Source organism: Mus pahari, chromosome 5 (assembly GCF_900095145.1).
Source record: "Mus pahari chromosome 5, PAHARI_EIJ_v1.1, whole genome shotgun sequence".
In the NCBI taxonomy this organism is placed as follows: domain Eukaryota; kingdom Metazoa; phylum Chordata; class Mammalia; order Rodentia; family Muridae; genus Mus; species Mus pahari.
In genome coordinates, this window is record NC_034594.1 from 48,263,961 (window position 1) to 48,291,876 (window position 27,916).

General features: G+C 38.6%; 1 protein-coding gene across 6 annotated transcripts in view; it reads right to left on the reverse strand.

Annotated features, from left to right (window-relative positions):
• Nucleotides 1–27,916, reverse strand: part of Ikzf2 (IKAROS family zinc finger 2) — a 149,677-nt gene that overhangs the window by 9,349 nt on the left and 112,412 nt on the right. For all 6 annotated transcript variants that reach the window (XM_029538996.1, XM_029538995.1, XM_021197925.2 and 3 more), the window contains 2 exons: nucleotides 10,812–10,949; nucleotides 4,218–4,361 (listed from right to left, as the gene is read on the reverse strand). In XM_029538996.1, the coding sequence (XP_029394856.1) occupies nucleotides 4,218–4,361; nucleotides 10,812–10,949 (282 nt within the window). The remainder of the gene's footprint in view (nucleotides 1–4,217; nucleotides 4,362–10,811; nucleotides 10,950–27,916) is intronic.

Genomic DNA, 27,916 nt, shown 5'->3' on the forward strand with positions numbered 1-27,916 from the left:
GGTAACCCTGCATGCAGCAGGAAAGAAAGGCATTTTATCCCTCGAACATGACTGCACTTAAACAGGAAAGGTGACATGATCTGATACTCATTCACCAAGCCGACTCAGAAACTAGGTGTAGTGAGAGGCCTGGATTGCTGCAGTGACTGTGCAGATGGAGAAAGGTTAATGGAATGGACAGCAATGTTACGAATGAATATAAGGCCTTTGACACAGTATGGACACAGACAATGAGAAAGAGAAGTGTGAAGCTGAGTTCTCCTTCTTCAGCCTTGGGTGTGGATGGTAGCAAGATAGAAGAGAGGATGGCTTCTGTTTGTGGATCAGTATGAGTAACAGTGACTTGAAAGTACTTAGACAAGATATCTCCATGTGAGACAGACACAAGACATGGTAGCCTCGGGTGGTAGGGGGCTGCTTTAGAAGGCTGTTGATAGTGCCACGCAGCAATTGATAAATAGCAGTTTCTGAGTGTGATTCGCGGCTCTGTATATCCTTTTCACCCCTAGTGCCATCAGAAAGTACACGCCAAGGCTGATCTTTAGAAAACATCTGTTTCTCTATGTGCTGTGTGTGTGGTCTAATATGAAAAGAACTTTTATACTTATGTACATACAGATAGGTGCACCTATGAGTGTGTGTGTGTGTGTGTGTGTGTGTGTGTGTGTGTGTGTGTAACATCTTGAACCTGGAATGAGTCTTCCGTGGGGGCAGTTCTCTTCTCTACCAAGATCTAGTGAGGGGACTTTAGAATTCTATACCTTTGTACAGTTTGGTGAGTGGACACCGAGAAGCTAGGAGAAAAGGCAAGAGACAAATGTTATAGGAACCAAGGGAAGAATGTTTTCAGCAGGATTTAGGTTTCAATAGAGGCAAATGCTCTTTAGCATGTATATAAAACACAGTCTACAAAGGGATCATTGGAGTCAGAATCGTGCAAGTGAGTAGAAGTCAAGAGAAAATGTTTAGGGGAGTCCAAGCAAGAGAACCAGGCTGTGGGTACTGGGAAATGAATAGAATGAAGGAAAGCATGGAGAGAGGCACTGAGAATTCTTTCATTGATTCCATCTTTGAAGAGGAGAGAGCACCTTTGAGGGATTGAGTATACAGGTCGAGATCTGGGGTTGAGGGAAGGTTTCAGCTGAAGTTAAGAGAAGCTACCATGGAGGGCAATAGGAAAGTGCTAAAGACAGAAAAACAGGAGGACAGAACAGAGGAATTTAGGAGCAAAACTCCCAGAGATTAATAAAATACATGAAGTATTTGCACGGATGCCCATAACCCTACAGCATTGCTGAGAGTATCATAAACTCATTTCATCTCGTCCCCTGTGACTATAGGTACAAGATCTCCAAAGGGAGACATACCACGTGTGTAAAGAGTGCAGCGATATGGAAAATGGTCGCGATGGAGAATAATATAGTGGTGGTGGACCACTCAGGGATATACTGAAGGAAAGTCACTACATATTTTGGGTGGGCAATCTGGTATTTGAGATCAATTGCACATTTACCTGAGGTGGCAGTCATTCACAAGTCTGGAGGGATTTCACCAGAACTAGTTACTGGCAGGTGAGACCGAATATGGAAAAGGTGCTGAGTCTGACTCAAGCAAGAGACAGTGGGATGTCACCAGAAGTGGCAAAACAAGGTGGGAGAGGCAAGAATACTGGCAGGACAGAATCAAAGGGATGAAGCATGAAATTGAAGATGCATAACAAGGATGGAAGAGACAGACAATCATAAAGTCAGGAATCAGCCTAGAATGTCGTAGGTCAAACAGTGGTGCTTAACTGAGGGGTATGTGAAAAAGATTCATCCTAAGTTTGGAACAATGAAAATTTCCATTATAAGAGCAATCATAGAAAGAGTACCTCAACTGCTGTAGTATTGCTTGCTGTATATTACCAGGTGTATTCCAAATATAGAAAAAATAAGTTTAAATACAAATTGTCATTTTGAAATTGTATGGTAGTTTTATAAAACTCTCTATTTTTAAGAAATGTGAATAGATTATATTAAAAGTACTGTCTCAGGTCTGGGCTGTGGTAGTACACGCCTTTCTTCCCCATACTTGGGAAGCAGAGGTAAGTAGAGCTCTGTGAGTTTGAGGCTATCCTAATATACTGAGTGAGTTCTAGGACAGCCTGGGCTACACAGAGGAATACTGCCAGGAAACTGAGTAGCATCTCTGAGTCATGGCTAACACAAACTGTGACAAAAGTTGACCAAATACATTCAGAAGTCATAATCAATAATAAATTACACTTTCAACTACATTAGTGGCCAGTTAGATACGAATGGTTATCTCTTACAATCTAATCATATTTTAAACTAAATAAAGTGTCAGACACAGTGTTTCATGCCTGCAATACTAGCACATAGCAAGCTGAGGCAGGAGGATTGCTGTGAATTTGACTACAGGTAACATGAGACACGGTCTTAAAAAAAAAATCTCAACACAATACAAGATAAAACAAATAAATGAACTGCCCCCCCTTCTTTTCGTAGGTAATTTAAAAAGGAAGAGAATGGGAAGCTGCTATGAAGTCCCACTGAGTACTCTCTAGGACGCTGAACTGGCCTCACACAAAGTCTCCATCATTCATCTATTAGCTTTGTTCCATGAGTGCCCATCACTAAATCCCTTCGGTTGGACAGCGATTTGCTAATTCTTAAAATTCAAAAGCAACCTTCTCCCGACATGCAGCAGGAAGAGTCAGGTGTTGATATTTGTCCCCAGGCAATGGACAGCGCTGATGACTCCTGGGGTTGAATTAGGGAAAGGCTTTAAGAAGCGAAGAGGAGGGTGACCCTGTAGGAGGACCAGCCATCTCAATTAACCTGGACCTGGAGATAGATCTCTCAGACACTGGACCACCAACCAGGCAGCACACACCAGCTGATATGAGGTCCCCAACACACATACAGCAGAGGACCTCTGGGACTGGGTTCAGTCAGATGTACCAAACCCTCAAGAAACTGGAGGTCCCAGGGAGTTTAGAGGGCTGGTGGAGTGGGGGATGGGTGGTGGGGATCCTTGTGACAGGGGGTGGGGAGGAGGTATGGGATGTGGAATAGTTGGAGGGTGGGCAGAGGGGGATAAAATCTGAAGTGTAAATAAATAAATAAATAAAAGAAAAAAAAATCCAGAGAGAGAGAGAGAGAGAGAGAGAGAGAGAGAGAGAGAGAGAGAGAGAGAGAGAGAGAGAGAACTCAAAGGCAGCCATCTCAAAGGTTTTACTGAAGCAACAGAACTCTTACAGCCCTTTCCTCTGTAAATAGCCAAGGCAAAGGCTGTTTGCCAGCCACTGCCCAGCAAGGGTCTCCTACCCTGTTCTCTGGTGTTACAAGGAGAACCCGTTTTAACAGTTTTCCCTTCCTTTTAGCCATGTCACTATAAGGAAAGCTATATCCCATACACAAGGAACAACAGTTCTCTAACATTTCCATTTTAGCATTCATACATTATTTAAAAAAAAAAATCTAAGATCCTCTGTCCTCAGAGATGCTCCACAACATGCAGCACATACACAGAGTGCATGCCAGAGAGCATCGGAAATAAAAAATGAAGTTGAAATACATATTTCATCCTTTCAGTTCAAAACATAGGCTGGATGAAAAACAAGAATGAGACCCCAAAATACACAAATACACAAATACACAATACACAAACACACAAAATACAGATCCATTTGAAACTATTTCCAATGGACACTGCTAATTTACTTTTTGAAAGCAAAGTTTGGGAACAATAAAATGCCTCTGAATTCTAGATCAAATGCTCAGAGACTTAGTATTAGAAGTAAAACTGTCAAAGGGCTGACACTAATAGAAATAAAAAGATATCACAAATGTGAGCAGTCATGTTGATCTCATGTCTTATGCAGTTAGAGTTAAAGGAACGTGGTAGCTTTCACATATGATCTCCTTTATGTTCCTGTTTACACACCACATTGATACAGTGTTTACTATCTTAACAGTCTTCTTCTAATACTTTCCCACACACCTAAGGCTGTATGTGTGTGTATGTGTGTGTGTGTGTGTGTGTGTGTGTGTGTGTGTGTGTGTGATGTACATGGGAGGTCACAGAGTAGGTAAGAATGCTGGAGAAAAGACAGATCTGTTACTCATACACAACACACGAGGCTTCTGTCTAACACAAGGACCCTTGCCTTTCACCTCTGCAGGATCAACTCATCTGTCTGTCCTGCTTACCGACAAACTTCTGCGGAGTGGAGCTTTTGCGCTTTCCCATATTTGCCGTGAGCTTCTCTATGACAGCAGGTCTCTCAAAAGGCACCAGAGAAATATTGTTGTCCATGATAGGCTCTTGTTCCTTACAATCTTCCATAGGCGGTACTACAGGAAACCATATAAAAAGTCAACTTGGTGATTTCTTCAACATTTGGGATTACGGAGGTAAGTATGCTATTCTGATACTTGTTACCCAAAATAAATTCATCTATTCAAATGAAAGGAGGTAAAAAGCAAAGTACTAAAGAATATTCTTTAATATTTCATAGACATGGCATGCATGTGAGCACACAAACACACAGACACACACATGCACAACATACTGACACACACACACACACACACACACACACACACACACGAGTTTATTTTTATGAATCTCTCAGATCAGTGATATAAAGTGTTGCCACTACTGGTGATAAACATGTTCACCTGACTTCTCATTTTATTTCTCTGAAGTATATTTAGTGTAGATTAAAATTGATAATACTCTAGATAGCACTATTACCAAGACTGTTGACTTTATTTTTCTAACATAACTTACACATGCCCCCTTGATTTGGAGAAAGGCGTAACAGCAGCAGGATATTTGATGACTCTTCCCCTACAAGTTTTCCTGCAGCTGGGTTTTCTACTTGATGAGGTCCCAGCCTCAATGGCATCATAACTACCTGCTCAGGAACCTTGATGTGTGAGGTCTGGTTCTGCACTTATCTGTGCATAGTAAACTGTAGATGCTCTAAAGTTGTAATTTATTTCTAAGAACAGCAGGATAAAGCAATCCATTTCCAAACTGGCACTTTGGCTTCTGAACGACTGCCCTAATCAGTCGATGGACTCCACGAATCCTGGCTGCTTCCACTGCTGTTGGCTTCAGTGCTGACATTGCTACGATAGACAAGTGACTCATAAAAGATGCTTTTAAGGAAGAATCCAGGATATTTAACTAAGGACAGGGCAACATCTCACACAGATCAGATGAGGTGTTTACATTAGTTCTCATAGTGAAGACTGAAAGGGCCCATCTCTTAGGTGCTCTTTCCTTATTCAGCACAGTAAGGTGATTCTCCTAGATTCTTTTGTTTGTTTAGGACAGACCTACTGTGCGAAAACCCAATGCATTCTAGCCTACAAGGGGATGCTGGTGATGAATATGACCTACCGAGTACCAATACATTGAGTACCAATACACGGAGTACCTGTACAGCAATACACGTTGCTGATGATGAAATGAAAAAAATTATCAAAACGTTTCTTTATTCAGCCATTTTAAAAATAACTAAATCAACAATAAACGCTTGGGTAATGCTTGGCTTGAGCAGAAGAAGTTAATGTTTAACCTACATTTAATAAGATAGCCTCTGGCTCTGAATAATAAGAAATTCTCTAACAGCTGGATGTCAGTTTAGAAAAGAAAAATGAAGGTGAAATCTAGTAATATGGTCCTTTTCTATACTGATACAATTTATGATATTATTGAGAGGAAAAATCCTCCCAAAGCATTATATAAGGAATTTTAACAACTGTAAAAATAACTTAGAAGAAAATAAAAATAATTTTGAAGCAAAATATTAAAAAATAATGCCAAGGTAACCACAGAACTCTAAGGAGGCCAGGAGGCAGGAGGGTGAAATGGTGGAGTTGATGTGGTAAGCAAATAGTGGGAGGCAGATGATAGCCAACATCGCCATGTGTGTTTTCAGTAGTAATTCCACAAGCGCTTATTAAAATAACTCCTCGCTGGACATCGTATGTCATGCCTATACCTGCAGCACTTGGGAAGCTGAGGCAGGAGAATTGTTTTAAGTTGTAGGTTAGCTTGGGTACACACTGAGAGTATGTTCCAAAAAAGCCAAATGCAACCTGCAAAAGTTCAAAGTGAACCTGTAAACCAAAGAACAAATGTATCAGAGACCTAGAACTGAGGTGAAAAATAATGGCAGGCAAAAAAAAAAAAAAAAAAAAAAAAAGTAAAATTTGCCGAAAGGGCAGCAAGACTAGCGGATGGGGTTTGCCCCCAAAATTGAATACGTTAATCAGTTCTGAGATGAGTAGTCCTGAAGCATGGCAGCTTTGCTTTAGGTATTACACTGGATTTTCATATCTGCACACTCTTAACAGTCAGAATGAAACCTGGGTGGGGACCGTCCCTCACCACATCCACCTCAACTCAGATGGCTTATTCAAGTTCAATGAAGCTCATGTGAACTGAAAATGATTATGACTGAGTTTGGTCTATGTTCTACTTCACAACAGCTCCTCATACCAAAAGACAAACTTTTTGCCACACTGGCAATAATAATAACGGACAGAAACTTGATAGTAAGTATTTTTTCAAGGCTTTACATTTAATAATCTATGTAATTCTTTCCATGCGTCTCAGGAAACAGGTGTTCTTCATTTTACAGGCAGGGAATCAAAGATGCAGAGATCTGCAGTTATTTTTTTTTCTGTGCATCACTAGCCATTATAGAATGCTAATACTGGGAGGTCTGGATTTATGGAATGCCTTGGCCTTGTTATAATTTTTATATATATATTTTGAATTCTGACATCATATAAAGCAGCTCAAGAGCCTTATAAGCTCATAGGGAAAAGACCTGATATGTTTTTTTCTTAATCACATAATCTGACACTTTGCTTTTATAAATGGAGATGCAATGTAACATAATGTTTTGGGATCTATACTGTTTACAACGCAAAACTCATTTCTAGATATTTCATGTTTCAATTGTATCAACCATATGATAAGACATTGATCTCGACCAAAGGTATACGTACTTCTGTTAATAGCTTCACTTGTTTGTGCAGTCCATAACTCAGACTGTGCTTTGACTCGATTTGAATACCGAGGATAAGAGTGTATTTCTGTTTCATATCATATACCACACGGATAAACAAGCCATAAAGGCAGATCCGTGAAAGTATTCCCACGATTGCTTCTTTTAACCGAAAATACCATCAAATTTCAAATCCTCAAATCCTAAGACCAGAGTTCACTTTCCTTCCTGAAGGTGCCTTCAGTGTTCTGCCCTACTGCCTTAGCCTGATAACTCCTTTTCATCCTCTCCTTGGCATAGTATGTGGCCAGTCTCTGCCCATACTATTTTCTGCCCCTGGGCAGACACCAAACCTTACTTGACATTGGTGACACTGATTTTTTATCACCCAACAACTTCTTATGGATCAAACCATGGCAGTCACAGGCTAGAGCAGCATACAGTCGTTTTTGCCTCCTGGCTGCAGCCTTCCACCTATCACTCCTTTAACTTGGGTGTTTGCTAATGATCTTTGATACGCCTGAGACTCTCCTCTATGGAATATATGCATGGAATATACAGTCAGTTAGCTGTCGGAGATACAGGCTTCCTCTCACCTCTCATCCTCAGGTCTTATACTCCGCATGATTGAAGCTTTCCTCAACTTCCTCATCAACTAAATGTCTGCTGGAGAACTTCACAGATGCTGTCACTACAGAGTTTGTTTCTGTTCATGTTGTTATTTCTAACATGGATTGCGCACTACTCTAATATAGGTATATAAGGTGTGATCTTTTTTCTTTCTATTTCCAGAATGCTCCATAGCAAGTCTTTGATCGTCTTTTCTGGATGAAGTGGAGAATACCTGCCTCCTTTACCCTCTCCCCAGGAAGAGCCAATGTGGGGACAAACAGGTTTTAGAAAACTGCGGCAAGGTGGAGAGATGGCTCAGTGGTTAAGAGTACTGAATGCTCTTCTGAAGGCCCTGAGTTCAAATCCCAGCAACCACATGGTGGCTCACAACCATCTGTAATGAGATCTGACGTCCTTTTCTGGTGCGTGTGAAGACAGTTACAGTGTACTTATTTATAAGAATAAATAAATCTTAAAAAAAAAAAGAAAGAAAGAAAACAGAGGCTAGAAAAAGAAACTGTGTCAGACATGAGGTGACAGCAGCCAGAGTGATAAAAACCTTCACTCACACCACTAACAGAAAGTGAGGAGCAGATAAGAGGACGGGGAGAGAGGGAGGGGATCAAGCCGAGTTTCTGAGGTTCAGCACAAGCTATGCAGATGAGAAATTATCAACCGTGGCAGCATTCCACCCTTGCTATTCTTCCCCAGGGCATCTCCCACCCACTACCTATACACTCAATACAGTTCCCTACTAAATATGTGTGGAGGAGGAATACCAATATATTACTATGACCCCAGAAAAGCACAGCATGAAGTGGTGTTAACACCGTGGTTGAAGTGTAGTTGCGTTTGAGTGTGGTTGACACACTGTCTAATATTTAAGAATAGTTGCTAAAGCCTATAATATAACATCTACCATCATTGTCATTCCTCCCTGGCCTGGCCCTGTTGGGCCCAGTGCCCTGGCTTATCTCTTTCAAGTTCATGCCCACTGGATTCTAGGTTCATCACAACCCTGTGAAGAGATTGTACTTGAGAAGAGCTAAACAATCTGGGAAACAAGGGCAGGACCAAAGCCCCAGTCATTTAGAAGACACATCTTTCTCTCTCTACAATATATAACACTAATTCTATGGTAAGTCTGTGTGCCAATAGACAATGTTAATTAAAATTATATATTCATATCTTCTTTACAACAATATGAAGATATGAGAAACTCTGAATTTTGGGGGGTATACATATAGTCAAGAGTTCTATAAATGAACGGATAAAGAAATACATTAATAGAATTTGCATATGTCCTTGAATTGAAGGCCAGAATTGCAATAGGGAAACATCCTATGGAAAAACTAGTAAGGATACTTTGAAGCATCTTTGGAGAGCTTTGGCATACTGTTAAGCTTCTTTTAGTCCTCTCCGCCAGTTGGCTCTAAAATCAACAATTTAAATTAGCAGTTCTTAATCTGTGGATTATAACCCCTTTGTCAATCTTTTATTCCCCAAAGTACTTATATGTCAATTCATAACAGTAGAAAAATTACAGTAATGAAGTAGCAGCAAAAAATTTTTATGGTTGGGGATCACCACAACACAAGTAACCATGTTAAAGGGTCACAGCAGTTCAAAGGATGAGAGCCACTGATTTAAAACAAAGCAATGCTCTGAGTAGGCAGATGCAATGGCCAGAGTTAAACAGTGATAACCTTAAAGGGAGTGGCCCACTTACTCGTTCTTAGTATTAACGCCCTGAAATCAAATAGCAAAAACAGCTGCTTAGGAGACATTTATTATATAACCTATAACATTTAATTCTCATAGTATATCTATGACCAACATATTCAAACACAACACAGTCAGACAAGATTTATATAAGGCCCACAGATGTATAACTTATGAGTCCTAAGCTGTCCACATTCACCCAGGTAATGAGAGCTTGCAATATCAAATCCACAGAGTTCAACATGGATAGGTCTATGAAAATGTTAGCTACCAGTGATATTAATATAAAAATACATGATTAATTTACAACAATGAATAAAACTAGATTAGATTACCTGACAGAATCTATTCCTTATGTAAGGACTCAGACTATTTACAATAACAAAAATATTTAAAACTTCAAATTAAAACCACAAAATCACTAACTGCATTATAAACACACTTACACTGAATACATTATATAAAACATTATGTATAATGTATATGTATGTGTACAAGTATGCCTATTATATAACTATACTTTTAATATACATTTTAAAACAAACCGAAGCATTCCATAAATGATCCCTGACTTATCTATATCTTAATCAATGAATATTTACATGTTTAAAGTGACTGAGGCATATTATAACATTTAGTATTGGTCAATCTTTTTAAAATAAAAAACCCCACAAAAATATCTATTAAGTCAGGACTTCTGTTTTATTTGTATCAAATCAATTGGTATAAGTAGTGAGATAAGAAAGACAGTAAGAATTTGAAGAGCTTGAATTCACTCCTCTCTTTTGTAAGACTCATTAGTTGAATTAACTTTGTAGGAGCTGCCTCATCATCAGGACCACCTTCCACACTGCTGAAGTGTGTTGTTAGGATCAAGATGTTTCTCTGACAGAATATGTTTTAAGGGGAAGCTGAAGGGTCAAATTTTGATCTAGGTTGTTTCTTATATATGCCTAAAGCAAAATTATTAACTTCCCAAATAAATTCTGGGGCAAAGTTTCAAGTTGTATCCCTGAAGGTGCAACTCTGAGAAAATCTATAATGTTAATACTCTCTGCGCTCACTGAGTAAACTCAGAGACTCACACTGAACTATTCCCATGGAGAACTTCAAGAGACAACTAAGCAGTGCTTTCCTGTGGCATTTAATACAGCTTTAGCGCTGGCTGCCACTACTGTGTTAATTTAAACACATGCTATCAGAACTGATTTGGGAGTGCCACGGAAACTCAATCATCTTGTTCGCAGTGTGTTCCAAAACAGCTCATGTCAACTGCAGAGGAAGATAATCCCATACACAGTCAACACGGTTGAAAACTGTGGGAAACACAGTCAGGTTTTGTCTTCACATAGAAAGGGAGATGGAATAGTCTAACCCAGGAGAAGAACTATAGAAAGCAAAAGAGGAGGGAACAAAGGCCACAAATGCGTGTTTTACCCACCATGGTGACTCATGACCTGCCCGGCAGCCTCCATGCTGACATTCTGGAGATAGTTGTGACAGCGTTCCTTGTGTTCCTCCAGTGAGCTGCGCTGCTTGTAGCTTCGGCCACAGTAGTTACACTTGTGAGGCTTACCCACTGTGAAGAGAGTCAAGGTTAGTGTGCTCTGCTCCTCAGCAAATGAACTGCTGGCTTCTGATAGTTTGGAAGAAACATTTATATGCTCTTCAGACAGTCTCTTCCACCTCCACACTCCAATTTAGGCAAAAACCATAAATTGTCTAGCAAAATGAGAAGAGAGCAAGAAGGTAGGACGATTACACCTCCAAGAGTAGGGGAAACACTGAATCAACTCATGGTCTGACTGTGATCTCTTTATTCTCATCCATGGTGACGGATGATCAAGTTTTACATTATGTGATTCTTAACACATTGACATTTATACAACTATGCCAGGTTTCACTCATTAAAAAGACACATCAGGGTTATCCTGCATACATGGAAAGATTGTGTGTGTGTGTGTGTGTGTGTGTGTGTGTGGTGTGCGTGCGCACGCGTGCTCGTGCATACATGGGTTTTAGTAAGAGCAGAGAATTTTTCTGAAGAAAAACTAAAAATGGAACATCTTGAAATGTCACTGTTTAAAAAAAAAGAGAGATAGATTAATCATGGATACCAAAAAAATCAAAAAGAATCTAAGCATTGAAAATATTATAGATTAAGTAGCAAGAGAGTTTCTCTTTTCTTTGTACTGGATAGTAATTGTTCACACAGCAAAACTTTGCATGAAGTGTATTTGCTCTTCTGTGCAGATCCTGCCTTTGTGATAGCAAGAATTACCCTACAAGGTACTCTGAACTGGATTATTAACAAGAACCACTGGCAGAGATAGTTACTATGATAATGGTGCCTTCCACAGCATCTCATATTATGGAAGAGAATTTTTCCTAATAGTGAGGAAGCCATTATTTCCATATAGCTACTAAAATATACACTGTGATATTTATGGGGAACAACTTTGAAAAACTTATAGAAAAGAAAGAAAAATAACCTTGTGGGCTGAGAGATGTTTTAGGACAGGATCATCCATATGGCTGTCATGAGCACTTCGGTGCTTGGTTTGACAAGGATCCTGAATAACAGACACCAGTAGGTGGCTGGTGCCAGAGCCCTCAGCTCTGAAGGACAGTTTGAATCAGGTCAGTTAACCTCATTTGACTCCCTGAGGAATCTCTTAGTTTTGCCTGGAGAACAAACAGAAGCCTCATTTTTCATAGTAAGGTCCTCACTGTCTTACACCTTATTCCTTACACACCCAGGTGCTGACATTGGTCATGAGAGAAACTGTAGTACTGTGCCAAGCAGAAGTGCTCACAATTGCCTAACCTTTGCACTGCTGATTAGAAAAACAACAAAGTCAAGCCTAAACCATGGGTTTTACTGTAACATTCATTAAAACAAATCATTAGAAAACATAAATTGAATAAAGTTTTTTTTTTGTTTTTTTTTTTTTTTGACAAAAGCGATCTAAGGCAAGGTTTCAGAATACTGGAGAAAAACTTCTACATTTGAAAACTAGATACTCATGGTTCTATTTCTGGGAAGTAGCTGTTAATATAGGTATGGGGCATAATCTACTGTGAGAGTATTAACAGATAAGAAACTATTTTTAGGCAAAAATAGTTTAAGCAGTATGCATCTACATGTAAGCATATTGCAAGATGTAGCACTACCTAATGATATTCTCATTTTCAATTACCATAGAAACGGATGACATTATACTGAATAGGTCTAACCAATTAATATTCATCACACATTTGACATTGCAAGTATAGTCCACTGTGAAACAGTTCAGTTGCCTCCCACTGGTCCTACTGGTTGTTCTGGTACGCTGGATCCTATGATATCCTATGTGTTTTTCAACATATTTCCTCCATGTTACTCTAAGCATCCTTAATATAATGCCAACCTAACTGAAATAAGGTGCTATGCTATGTTTCTAACCCCTGAAACCTCCCAATTTACTCTCTACAGTTAAAAGAATAAGGAGAGACAAGTATACTTTTGTCTGAGTTTCTTTGCCTGCTGCTATGATGAAATGTCTGGACACAAGCAACTCAATGGCAGAGTTTACTTCAGCTCATGGTCCAGCCTGGCAGGGAAGTTAAAGCAGCGGGAGGTTACATGGTCCCACAACCAGGAGGCAGAGAGCAATGACTTCCGTTGGTCACCATTCTTTCTGCTTTTTATGCATTCAAGGATCCAAACCCAGGGAGTGATGCTGCAGTATTTTAGCATAATTCTTCCCATCTCAATGAACTTCATTAATGTACTCCTTTAAGCCATGCTCAGAGGCTGACCTACTGTAGATGACCCCTCAAGATGGGGGTCACTCCCCACTCTGTCAAGTGGACAATCGACATTAACTGTCACAACTTTTTACTGACAACAATTCATTTCCTAGCTTCCCTCTTTTTTGAAGCCTATCTCACATGTTTTAATTCTTCTCCCATTTTACAAAATATGGGTCCTTCCTCTTCATCCAATCCTATTGTCAATATCATCAATAGGGATGTAAAAAGTTAACTATTAAACTTGAGTTTCAGAAGTATAACCTCCTCAATTTAATCACATCTTTATCTCCATTTTAGAGCAATTAAACAAATATTGAGTGACATACTGGATTCTGAAATTCCATACTATAATACTATTCTATCTCAAGGATAGTTGCTCTGGAAATATTGTGCACCTTCTTTCACAGCTCTCATTTATGGAATATATGTTTATCAAAAGAAACAGTAAGCACCAATTCAGTGCTGAAACTGACTTGTAGAGTGCAGAACAAATTCTCATGGATCTCATATTTATTATTACAGTTTGGTAAAAACCAGAACAGAGTGATAGTATAACATATAGAATCTTTAGTATAAGATGGAATGGGAAGATATGTCTGAAGTAGGACCATCTATTACAGGTGGTGGTTGTGAGTCTCCAACTGGGTTTTGAGAGCCAAACTTGGGTCCTCTGGAAGAACAGCAAATGCTCTTAAACACTGAGTCACCTCTCCAGCATGTTTATTATGTAATTTTTATTAATGATTATTTTTATTTTTACCAGTTATACATGTAAAGAGAAAATATATGTAAAGAAAAACAAACAAATAAAACTAAGAGCTGTTAACGAAATACACTATGACCCTCCTCTCTGGCTCCTACAATCTAGTCATAATTCCCAAAGAAGTATTCCAACAGAAGTGATTCCAACCAGAAAGTGATTATATCCTATTTTTAAATAATGTATATGTTTGTCGTTATCCATTATGGTGAGAGATGATACATTACCTTTTGGTAAGTATTTCACCCCACCTATAAACATCCTCTCAAGCCTCCTTTGATTTCAAATTACAAGAAAAGTTCAAATTAATAGTATAAAAATGGAAATGTCCATTATTAATGGAGATATTAATCAAAGTATATTATATGGCTGAACCCAATTCCATTTCAGTTCTTGTACAATTTTTAATTTTTCCTAGTTAACAACTGCAATTAAACCCCTCTTTGTGGTCTTGTGCCCAGTATTCCCTCTCTCTCCTCACCAGATTTTCCTTCTACACCTAATAATAATGATTCTGAACATTCTGATCCCAATTTATCCTCAGGTCCATGCCGTGCATCCCTCCCTCCTTGCCTTCTCACCATCAGGCAGATTCCCAAGTCACCAGAGCCCACGGAGTTTTTAGATTATTGTGTAATTGTAGGCTTGGCACTGGTCATTGTTTCTCTGACTGGCCTCCTGATTTTCTAAATCTAACATGTTTCTCTCCCTATCTTCAGTATAGGATTTTTGCACTGGAAATAATTTCCCCTTACATTTTGAAGGCTTTGTTCCACTGAAGTAATAATCTTCAGTTTCTTTTAAATATTTGATATAAATGTGATTTTATATGTAGTCTGCTTACTGCAAAGCTCTTAACATCTATTTGTCTTTGATTTGGGGTATTTCTGAAATATGAATAACATGTCTTTAATTTAGAGTTTGGTGCATGCCCTTTAGCTCTTAAAATGTATGTGCATCGTATATATTATTTATGAAAAGTTCATACATATGTACACAAAATGTAGTGTAAATATGTGGCAATATACATGTTATTAAAGAGTCTGTGACTTTAACAAAAAGAGTCATAACAAACAGAGAGAACACATTTTGAAAGTAGAGATATTTACTGTTTTATTGATGTCACTGATAGAAAATTATATCCATTTTGATGAAATCAACTGCCCACTTACTGTAGTCTATTTCTAAACTATATTCCATCCTACTATCCCTGTTCATAAATCAGAAAATCGAGATTTACCATGGTCTTTATTTATAAGCTAACTGAAAGAATTCTATAAAAGGATTAGTAGCTATTGTCAAACCAACTTGAATACTCTTGTACTAAATCCTATTTGAACGATATGTTATCTCTTTCTTATATTTCTAGAACCAAGCTCACAAGGGCTACTGTAGAGTATGATGGCTATAGTTTATGACGCATTTTTGAAAGTTGCTCAGAGTGTAGATCTTAAGTGTTCTAACCAGAAAAATTTGAATTTTTATTCAAGAATTGTGTCTTGGGTTTTTATTAGAGAAATTTTCATCTATATTCACGAGATTTGCTGCTACCCACTCCAGCTTTTGTCATAGCTGTGACTGGCTATGCTGAACTGTGACTGAACTCAGCTGAACTGCATCGGTGCTATGCACTAATTGAACTCACAGATACGGATAACAAATGTTACCCTCTTTCCTCTCTGGTAGAGTTGATTTCTCCATATGCTTTCCTTACATACACTGCTTTTCTTCAAATAATTATGAACTTCCCAGTGACATCATGTGTAGTTTTGGGTTTGGGAAGGATTTAAGTTCCTCTTTCAATTTCCCAAGTAAATAAAGGTTAGCCAAAGCATCCGGCTCTTCATGAGTGAAATTTGACAAATTCCATGAAAAGCAGAAATTTCGTCACTTACCTGCATGCACTGATATAAAACTCTTTATACTACTTCAGTATCTGCTTCCAGTGCATCTAGGTCTTAGACAGAAATTGTACTTTCATTCTCTGTGTGGTCATATATACATTCCTCTCTAGCGTGGCTTGATCTCAATTCTTTTTTAGATGGCTCCTTTTATAAAATCAGCTTTTGCCTTCATTAGCTTTCTCTCCTTCCTTCTGTTTTATACTTACTTATTTATGTCCTGGTCCTTATTTTCTTTCTTAATATATACTTGGTTTTAACTTGTTCTTTCTATATTGTTTAAGAAGGAAGCAGAATTATATTGTGAATTTTGAATTAGTGGATTTTAGACTTTGTTGCCTTTCTTTAAAATGTTGACACATTCCCTTACATAGCTACACTATTTAGAATCAATCTTGACCTTTTGAAGTTTGCTTTTATGGTCTATCGAGGGCCCAGAGCACACTAACATGGTCAGGCTAGCCCCTTTCACGAGGCTACAGAAAGCAAGATCCTTGCACTTTGATGTGTGCTTTCTGGTTGCTTCTTTCTGAACTTCAGCAAAACTGATCACCAGTTAGTCTAAAGGTCAAGAGGACCACATGCAAATGTAATACCTCTTTCTTTGCAGCCTCCTATGCTCTACTCTCTGCCTCTTGTGTTCAGCTCAACTGCCTGGAACTAGTTTGGTTCTCTGGGTGAGAGATTGTATGGAAACTGCCTCCAAAAAGTTAGCTGGAACAATTTATAGTCCTTGACATCTTTGTTTTTTGTCACTCGGGCATCAAAGTCCTACACAGTGCCTATTGTTCTATGGAAAATTTGGTTAATAGACCTTGCAATATTCTAGAGGATTATGTTGGGAAGGCAAATATGGCTCCAACATTCACCATGGTTGGAAGCAAAAGTTGCAGGTTTAACTGACGAATACTGAGAAGACATGCAGATAAATACCAAGAAGCCAGGCCCATTCTGTACATTTTAGTACCAATGTAGTTCAGATAATTGGCACAAAGTTTCTCATAAGCATAATTCTAAGAAGATAAGTTATGACACCAAAGATTCTTAGAGATAAGACAATATGGCCAGCATTTATAACTGCTTCAAAAGTTATTGCTGCTCTTTCCTTTAACATACAGTCTGTCTAGAAAAAAAAATCCTATAATAACAGACTCACTGATATAACCTGTTAGAGCTGTAAATACAAATTCTTAACCTGAGGAATAAATAGGAAATTGGAAATTTAGAAAACGAGGTGAAATAAAGCAAAGGAATGAATTGGCCTACAGTTTAGGGGTTTTCCCTGTCTGTCTTGATAAGGAATTAGAAATAATTAGCTGTTCCTGTGGATTAGAACTCCCTTAACCCTATCTGAAAATAAGAATAAGCCAAAAACAAAGCCCCATAAAGGGCTCTGAAGCAGGAATGCTGCTGTAGGTTTATGGGGTGTCATGAAGGCATGTATAGCCAGACCAAGTCTGCTTCACTTATGTCTTCTTCAAGTAGTTCAGTACAATAGTTTTTCTAGCGAATGTGTTTTACACATTACAATCTACTAATTCCTTGGTAAATTTCTCAGTCTCTATACCAATGCAAGTATTTCTACACAGATAGAAACACACAAAGAAACACATTTATTATGCAGAAAATACATTTACCATTTCAAGATGGACAAAATCGGAGAGAGAGGGCATTAATTAGATATGATATTTATGTTCTTTTAGGAAAACTGAATATATCCACTTATGAATACTTTTAGGAATAGAAGTATTCTTGATAATTGGAATGGAAATGGAAGACAACTTGATAATTACTTGCAGACTTATAAATTAACCCAAAGAAAGAGTATTACTAACATGGTTCAATTTGTTATACTTTGTTTGGATTAGTAGTCTGTTGTATTTTATGGACTCTGCACATGAACACTTTTAAGTTTCCTGCGCATTGCATGTGTGATCGTGTGTGTGTGCGCGCGCGTGCGCGCACACGCGTGCATGCGTGTACAGGTGTATTTGTCATGCCTGTGCATGTGGAGGTCCTAAGGTCAATGTCTGGTGTTTGCCTTTGTTTTTCTCCACCTCATTCATTCATTCATTCATTCACTCTCTCATTCATTCATTTATTTGAGACAGAGTCCATCAGTGAACCCGTGGCTTTCTGTTTTCATCATTTACCCAGACAGCCCCTGGGATCTGCACATTTCTGTACTTGCTCTCATTGACAGTGTTCTAGGCAGCACAAGGCACCATGTACAGTTCAGACGGAGGAGTGGAAAATCTGAACTCAGATTCCCCTGCTTGTGCAGCTAACACGCCACACTGGGGGCTATCTCTCTGGTACCCAACTTTAAGGTTTCAAGCCTTTATCAACACATAACAGACTAAAAAGAGGCTTTTCCAAATTTATACTCACCCTCGCAGTCTATCAGACAAGCCTTTGCCCACACTGACACTGACAGAGTATGTTTTTTCTAAAATAGTATATTTTCCACTAAGGTGCTAAAGGAAGTTGCTCAGGAAGCCCATATGAGAGATTCTGTTACAGAGGAACACAATAATATTCCATCCCACAAGAGACAATGCAATCTACTTGCTCAGTATGACCCATGTTTATCACACTCCATCCATTCATTGACAATTTTTTTTTTTTTTTTTTTTTTTTAAGTTTGGCTTCAGCCATTGTTTCAGTATCACTATGGAATGGGAATTGCGTGGCTGTGGTCCACACAATTCCTAGGTATGGGAACTGAGTTGTGCCCACGAAGGCACACAGTCACATTTTTATGTACCAGGGCTATTTAATAATGAGATGGGTATCTTGCCTCTTTTCTCATTTTACATGCTATCACAAAATTGGAAATGTTCCTAGGGGCCTGATCACATAATAACCTGTTAGATACTTATATTAGCCTGAAAGTTACTAAGGCAATAGAGACACAAAAGTGAAGCAAGAAAGCCTGGAAGCTTCCATGCTTGAGAATAGAAATGTTTTTTCTTTTTAATCTGCATTCATGAAAGAAAACAATAACTAAATAATTCCAGCTATCGGTATGCTATTTTTAAAAATTATTTATTCCCTTTACTTACTTATCAACTATGTCTCAGCACTATAGCTTTCTCAACAACTTACTCAGCCTGTGTATAACTGCTAGTCAGGCTTCAACCCATTTGCAATAAACAGCTAACAAACATTTTTTGTTGTTGTTGTTGAAATTTTGGACTTTTGTTTTCATGTGGTCAGAAACTTGATATCTTTCCCTTCTATAATTTATTTTATCTGAAACACTCTTTAAAATATTGTCTGACACGGAATACTTTAGAAATGTTCACATCTCCCCAACCCCCAAAACCCTAAATCTGTACAAGCATTGATGACTTAGACATTTTTGGATCCACTGATTAAGTGTCCTAGAAAGGAAACAGGTCTATACCTGAAAAGTGAGCTATGTTTTACTCAGAGAATCCCTGTTATATTAAATCATGTCAGTATAGTTAGATGTTAGTCAAAATTTATCACAAATAACTTTCCTCTCTCCAGGAAGTTTATTAGTGTGATTGTGGACTGGAGAGAAGAATGAAAAGTGTTTAAGTAGGTATATAAGAGGTATATTTAAATTAGGCTGATTCACGTGTGTGTGTGTGTGTGTGTGTGTGTGTGTGTGTGTGTGTGTGTGTGTTTAGATTCCTTATAACCAGAGGGCGGAGAAAGAACATTTATGTAACCCATTGTTTCCCCCAATTACTGCAAACATACTTTTCTATTTTGACAATTAATAATTTCCCCCCAATAAATAGGCTGTGTATAGGTTTTAGAAAAATGTCTAATAATGAACATGCCCAGTGCGTTCTCACTGATGTACTTTATTTTTCTTGTGTAGGACCTGATGAAGTTTAAGAATTTTGCTTCCTTCATCGCTCCATCAATGTGTGTTATGTGTATCTTTTACGCATGATGGATAACAACAAGGCAGACATCATCCCTGCATTAAAAAGTTAACTCTTATCATTCCAACATTTCCATTGGTAACAATGTTAATAACATCGTCTTCCAAATTCAGCTGAAAGTCTTTCAAAAGACAGAATCAGCAGGGGAAATTATACCACCAGGGCAGGGGAAGCATGAGCTGGGGTTTGAGGCATAGGGGAACCCATTGTTCAGCATGCACGAGACTCTAACTCCAATTCCCCGTCCCACCAAAACAAAAACGAATCTCAATCCACGAGAATAGAACAGAGCAATAATACAAAGTAGGAAACAAGCAAAACAACTCTAGTGGTGCCTTGAAACTAAAGAAATTAGATTTCTGGAAGATAGAGAACGTTCCTATGTTTTCCTTTTCCATCCACTGTAAAGAATTGACATAACTCAATAAAAGTAGACTCGTGTAGGATTATTTTCAGAAAAGTCCAATTTTTGATAACTACTTTTACATTACTTTGTTCAAGGTACAACGTTCCCAAGATTCCTTGCACTGAATGCCTAAATCAGGAAGCAAAATGAACTGATCTGTACACTGTAAAGTGCTCAAGGAACTCGGGTATCAGTATTCCTCATTTTTATGTAAAATGTCTTATTTTATTGTTTATTTTTGGTTTCTCCTAAATCACTTAAACAAACACCAAATACACATGTTTAGATATCTCAAATGTTACAGCTGTTTAAAATAGAAACAAATAAAGTGTCGAAATATCCTACCATTATTAACCATAAGGAGTTTAGAAGGTGTACATATTTTCATCATAGATGTATTATAAATTGCTTCACTGATTCGTGAAGGTAAGAAAAAGAGCTAGAGAAACTGCAAAGGCATAAAAAGCTATAAAACAGCAGGAAGGGGCTATAGTAAAATCTAAGAAAGAAGGACATAGAGTTGGTACTTTTCATTATTATACATACATGAAGCATACATTGAAGGAACAGCAATAGAAACCCAATTAAGAACTTTCTAGACTTAACAGATAAATAATCCAACCATACAAACTTTTCCTTTAATATAACTTCTATTTTTCTTCATGTGGGCCGTGTGTGCACATGTCCTCTCAGAATCCAGGACACAACTCACGTGCTGCTCCTTAGGGACCATCTACGTTGTCTGTTAAGACAGGGTCTCCCACTGGGATGCAGAACTCATTGATCAGGACAGGATGCCTGATGAGCCCCAGGAATAATCCTGCCCATGCTATCACACCTAACTTTTTATAAGGGTTCCAGAAATCTTACATTCTGCACCAAGTGAGCTGAATCCATAGCCCACGTAATTTCTATTCTTAATCTGTTTTTTCCTGTCTCATGCTGAAGTACTATAATAACCGGCTTTACAAGAAAGCAATACACCTGGGAAACATAGATGTCCAAACAGCATTTGTCTGAAAGCAGATAAGTTGATTTCATTTAAGTCATTATATAAAGTATGAGAGTGTGTGTGTGTGTGTGTGTGTGTGTGTGTGTGTGCACATAGTCACTTTCTAAATATTTACATGGTGAAAGTGAACTCTACGCTTTGTGTTTGTTTTCTTACTTTTTCTCCCAAGACAGAAATGGCTATAGATGAGGACTATATGTTTGACGACTATGTTCAAGTCAGGAACATAAAGAATGGAGGTTAGCTACAAAAAAAAACAATCTATCAATAAACAGTCCCAAATAATGCTCCGCTACGGTGTTTCATGAGTTGAGACTGGTGTGGAGCCTCTCTACTTCTGCCCGAATCCTGCATGAAGACTCGGTGTTGCTGGGAAGGTGTGAAAGTGGTCCTAGTTAGGGTTAAGAGTGTTCGTGCCAGCATCCACAGAAGCTCGGAACTGCTAGCAATCCCTGGAACTAGATCAACTTCTGCAGAGTTTTCTGAACAATGGCAAAGTGGTCCATGGGTCCTTTTGGTTTCTCTAGAGCTCATGAGACCAGAGAAAGAGAGGGAGGAAAGGGGTCCAAGTTGACATAATAAATGTGTTTACACTACAGTGAAACAAAATTAGCTCCATGAGATGAAAATGTACCCCGGAAGAAACTTCTCATGAATATTGTTTTTTTAGAAATGTACAGGAAGGTTCAAAGTAGCACAGCCACTTCTACCTGTCAGACAGGGTTGCATGAGCTGATAAAGTTAGGATTTGTTTTATAAAGAAGTATGAGGTGAAGTAGATAGGTAGTGGTTATTACCATAGGTGGGAAAAGAGGAGTTTGTCTTGGTCAACTTTGTAGTTGGTGTGACCCAAAGTGGCTTTTATCTGGTGGTCATAGCCTTCTGTCAGGGAAAAGCAACTGAATCGCACCCCCTCTCCTCTGTGCAGAGGGCAGAGACACTGGGGTGTCATTATCAGTGTTGGATGGGTGGACTCAGGCACTCACGGTTATGCAAAGTATGTGTGCAACTGATACTGCTGGTGTGATTATCAGTGTAATCCAGTTCTATCAACCACCCCCAGAAAGGAAAGGAGGGGGCGAGGGTGGGGAAAGTTCACACTTGGGAGATGACCTAGAAAATAGGCCAGGTGCTGGCCTAAGAACAGTTCCAAACAGTGCTGTTCACAGGAAACCTGCAGGTCAATTTATACTACCTTTAAAACACACTGTCACCATAAATATGAGTTGTACTCGCTGGCATCATTTAATCTAGTGTGATTATCCTACTGACCACTGGATCCGGGCTTTAAAGAATGAAGTCTTCTGGGCTGAAACTGGCTCAGTTGGCAAAGTACTCAGAAGCAAGAGGGTCTGAGCTCAGACCCCCAGTGTCCCTGTAACAAGCCGGGAACGGCAGTGCATGTCTGTCAGCGCGATGCTGTGGACTGGTGTGATGGCAGAAAAAAGCGAAGCCCCGGACACGCTGCCTAGCCAGTTTATGCTAAGCAGTGACCGCAGGTCCCAGGGCATACTTATATTCTCTCTCTCTCTCTCTCTCTCTCTCTCTCTCTCTCTCTCTCTCTCTCTCTCTCTCACACACACACACACCACATCTACAGGAGAGAGAGAAACAGAATGAACTGTATTTGACATAGTCGATACACTGTATCATATGAGGTTTATAACTAGAGCAATTGACGTTGTATCTTTATCAATAGAGACAAAGGTTGACCTTTCCATCCAAGTCAGATGAATACTTCAGAGATTTTGAGAACTGTAAGTGAAAAAGGCCAAATGTTTTATTCAATTCTCTAAGGGCAAGAAGCCTATACCTTTATAATCCCCATGGATTCCTTTACCAGCCCAATAGAGGCAAATGTGCAACTATATTCAAAGGAAGTGTAAGTCGCAAGATTGGATTCCAGAGGGATCTCTTATAATAAAGGTGTAATTATGCAACTTACATAAATGAGATAGTTTTCACTGGGAAAATAGGTTGTAACAATCATTGCACTATTTGCTATTTTTAAATCATTTTATTTAAATCATTGGATTTAATCGTTGGGAAACACATAGGCATCTGATGATTCTGATTTGTGTGTGTGTGTGTGTGTATCACACAGCCCTTAAAATAACAAGGATATGAGTAATCAAGACAGCTCTTCATTGAAAATTTTTCCAATGTACAATAGTGAGGAAGATGCTTTAACAGATGGGCATTTGTGTGGCACATCTGGTCTGGTTCCCTTTTATAGGACAAAATTGCTTTAAACTGACAATTAGACATAAATAACAAATCTCTTGAGCTAAAAAAAATGTTAAATATTGGGAGGTCATAAAGCATTGTAAAAAAAAGAAAAGAAAAACTTCCAACATTTTTAGAGTATTTAGAACTAAATACAGTATTTATTTAGGCTTATTTGCCACAAGACATGTGATTTTATCACTGGAAGGGCCTTCCAATTGCTGTAGTCAGGGTTGGTTATGATGAGGATATATTAAGGCAAAGTAATTTTACAATGCATTTACTTTAAGAGGTATGTACAAAGAGAACAATATGCTAAACGATGTTAAAGCGAATGTCAATATTTTTCTTAGAATTTAATGAAAAAGTGTTGCTGTAGACATGAGTTGATTTCGTTATTAAAATGAGGGTTAAACCCTGAATTAGGATAAGGCCTTTGCTGATCTGCTTTATAATTTCTTACATACATGTTTGAAACGTAACTCAGTGTCTGACCTAATGGTCTGTGAAGGAGTATTTTGGGTTATATTTCAATTTCACTAGACAGTAACTAAATTTCCTTGAGCATTGGCAGTCTACTTTGCAAATGTTTTTAAGTGACTCCATTGTTTTAGCAACCTCTCTCATAGTAACAAATATCTACCACCAGCCTATGGTCAAAGCTAATTTTTAAAATTTATTTTATATAAATGCGCATTTTGCCTACACTTATTTTATGCACGGCATTCACTCTCGGTGCTCACAAAGAACAGAATAGGACTTTGGATCCCCCCCACATCTGGAGTTGTAGACAGTTGAGAGCCGCCATGTGGGTAATGGGCATTGAACCTGGATCTCTGCAAGAACAGCCAGTGCTGTTAACCACTGGACTATCTCTCCATCTCCAATACTAAATCTTTCCTATGGCATAAAACATTAACGATCCTGTGAGGGAATTCTTACTATTTTTCACTTTATGACTTATAAAATATCCTTTGTAAACAGACACACACACACACATGCTTATCATTTATTTAAAAAATTTTTGCATTTCCCTTTTTATTTTTATTTATTTATTTATTTATTTATTTATAAATTAAGACAATCTGTGTGTCTATGTGTGGATATGTATGCAAGAATGTTGAAGTATTAACTATAAAATACATATACAATTCTAGCTCTTATGATATTTTGAAAAATAACAGGTATATTGGATAATTTCATTTAATAAGGATCTAACTACAATACTATTTCCATAAAGTACTAGCTATAATACCTAAAAGGACAAAATGTAGAATCGTGAACATGCCATTTAGTATCTACAAAGAAAAGAGTTATAATAATTTGTTAAACTGAAGATCTAAGCACAAAAGGAATTGTTTTTGAAGTAGGAGTACTGGCACATGATAATAATCCAATAAAAATTATGCTACAATATAATTATACACATACATATGTATATACATACATATATGATATTTATATAAGGATGGCTATATGATAAATCTCAAAGAGTTCTTGAGAGCAAGAGCTTAAGACATGGCCAGCATCTTCAATTCTTCTACAACTTCACATAATATAAACCTGGAACATATTTTTCAAAGTGTAGCTCAGTTCTCAATGCACTGAGAATTTGTCCTTGATCTTTAGCTAATGGGATAACGCATGGCAGTTCTTCTTTGTTCTCTTTTCTTTCTAATCTTTCTTTTTCTTTTGTTGAAAGGAAAGTATGTGTATGAGTGTTTTGTCTGCATGTATGTCTGTGCTCTGTGTACATGCAGTGCCCTCAGAAGCCATTAAGATAGAGTTGATTCCCTGAGACTAGGACTACAGATTTGAACTTGGGTCCTCCAGGAGAACAAGTGCCTTTAACCACCCAGCCACCTCTCCCGCCCTTTCCTTCACTCTAGTTGTAGCATTTGAATTTATATGAGTAAACCATCCTTCAGGTCTGAGAAGCAGGGGGGCAGAAAAACAAGGCGGGCAAAGTGGAAACCTTTGTTTAATATTTGCTACATGACCACTTTAAAAGTGCAAATAAACTGGAAAAGCTAAAAGCCCAACCTTGGAAGACCAGGGAGTGCTCTTTTAGGCTAGGTCACAGGCTGGGCTGGAAAGTGAACACCTCACATTCAGCATCCGGGCTAAGAGCAGCCCAGGGAGACTAAGAAGATGAATGAAATAATCTGACAAACTGGCATACTTGACATACTGACAGCAACCACATACTTGAGCCCAAGTGCCGGACTTACTGTCTTATAGACACATGCGTGCACCATCCCCTTTCTTTCCTCTGTCATAGGAAAGAGCATTGTACTGGGCAGTTCCTAACATCATACAACAGCAATGGGCACACACTTTGGAGTCTGGCTGCCTTGGTTTAAATTCTCAGCTTCCTCCCCTGCATGATAGAAATAACAGAAAGATATTCTCTTAGCGAAACACCTGTCACTGTCTCTTTAGTTTCTCTGTTGACACAGTGATGAGTAATCGAATGTTACTATCCTTTTAAGAGTTAAATATGGGCACTGGGGAGAAGGTTCAATGGTTAAAGTGCTCACTGTGCAAACATTAGAACCCGACTCCCTAGAATCCAGAAAGACTGGCACAGTACTGCACATCTATAATCTCAGTGCTCCATCAGTGAGATGCAGACCAACTTCTGAGCCAGCTGGCTGTTCTGGGACATGCAGCTGTAAGGAGCAGAACAGAGACCCTGTCTTGAGCAAGGTTAAAGGTGAGAATCAGCCCCCGAGGCTCTTCTGACACACACATGCCTGCCATGTCATGGGTCATCGGAGTCACATACCCTTCACGCCCCCCACACACCAAGAGTTAAGGATGAGTGTACCTTGACCTGTCCATGTCAGCTATACGCCTGTAATTATAATCATATAACCCTTCATATATTCAATTTCCAATCATTACAAAAAGAAAGATTTTATTACAGAGAAATTCAGCATTTGGAAAGATACAAAAGATGATCCAATAAAAATATTTTTAACAAATTGAATGGTGGGCAAAGATACAGGTTACTGAAAAGTTATCAAAAGTTTAACAGAGGTCTGATTGCTTCACAAAGATTTTTAAATTCTTAAAAAAATTGAAAAAATATAATTTTAGGTAAGGCATTAAAGGTGTGGTTTAAGTTAAAGAAACTAAACCTAAGCCCCACCCTGAAAGAAAAGGGCCTGGCTTTATAATTAAAGACATGTTAAGCACACACACACAATATTTATGTTTTAATGCAAAGGCTTTTTCATTTTCCCCATTACTAGACTTGCTGATATGAATATCACTTCCTGATGTTAGACCAAAGAGTTTTAATTAAATAATCCATTGAGTGCTTACTACAAGGCTGTGGCATGTTTGCCCATAAATTCTAGGTATTACTTATAAGTCCTCACTATTGAACCAGTGCTTAACCCATGACTATGTTGAACCCTTTAAAACATGTGAACACCATTCTGAAAAGTAGATTATATATTTATCATACAAGGCTTTACATATACACACATATATAGTACTACCGACTCTCTATGTATTCCAGACAATTTTTATGTTTCCCTTTTTTAAATTTTTTTTAAAAAAATATTTATTTTACACTCCATATTTTATTGCCCACTTCCAGTCTACCCTCCAACTGCTCCACATCCCACACCTCCTCCCCACTCCCTGCCTTCACGTGGATGCCCCCATCCCCAACCCCACCTGACCTTTAAACTCCCTGGGGCCTCCAGTCTCTTGAGGGTTAGGCACATCATCTCTGAATGAACACAGACCAGGAAGTCATCTACTGTATGTGTGTTGGGGGCCTCATATCAGCTGGTGTATGCTGCCTGTTTGGTGGTCCAGTGTTTGAGAGATNTTGGGGGTCTAGGTTAATTGAGACTGCTGGTCCTCCTACAGGGTCCCCCTTCTCCTCAGCTTCTTCCAGTCTTTCCCTAATTCAACAACAGGGGTCAGCAGCTTCTGTCCATTCATTGGGTGCAAATATCTGCATCTGACTCTTTCAGCTGCTTGTTGGGTCTTCTGGAGGGCAGTCATGCTAGGTCCCTTTTTGTGAGCGCTCCATGGCCTCAGTAATAGTGTCAGGCCTTGGGACTTCCCCTAGAGCTGGATCCCACTTTGGGCCTATTGCTGGATAATGCTCACCAGTACTGGGCCTATTGATACCATTAACTGAACTATTAACTGAAATTGATAGAGAAAAGTTTCTAATCTATAACACAGGCAGCAGATCTGTGGTACTAATATCTAATGTGATCATTAAATATGGGCCATTGTTACCCAGAAAGGAGGACAGAAAACGTTCCTCCTATCAAGGATAATATCCACTGAACCAGAAATGAGATGGGAAGTCGCTGTAAAGCACCAGTTCTTAGGTGTTAGTTAGTTCACCTCTTCGGTTTCCACGGTCCTTCCCTCGGCTTCTTTGCTCGGAGCTGTTTCTGCAGAAAGCTCATTTCTTCTTTTTCAAAAGCCTTCCTTGCCCTCACTTCCGGGTACGGTTAGTCAAGGTGAGTGAGGCACAAGAAGAACAG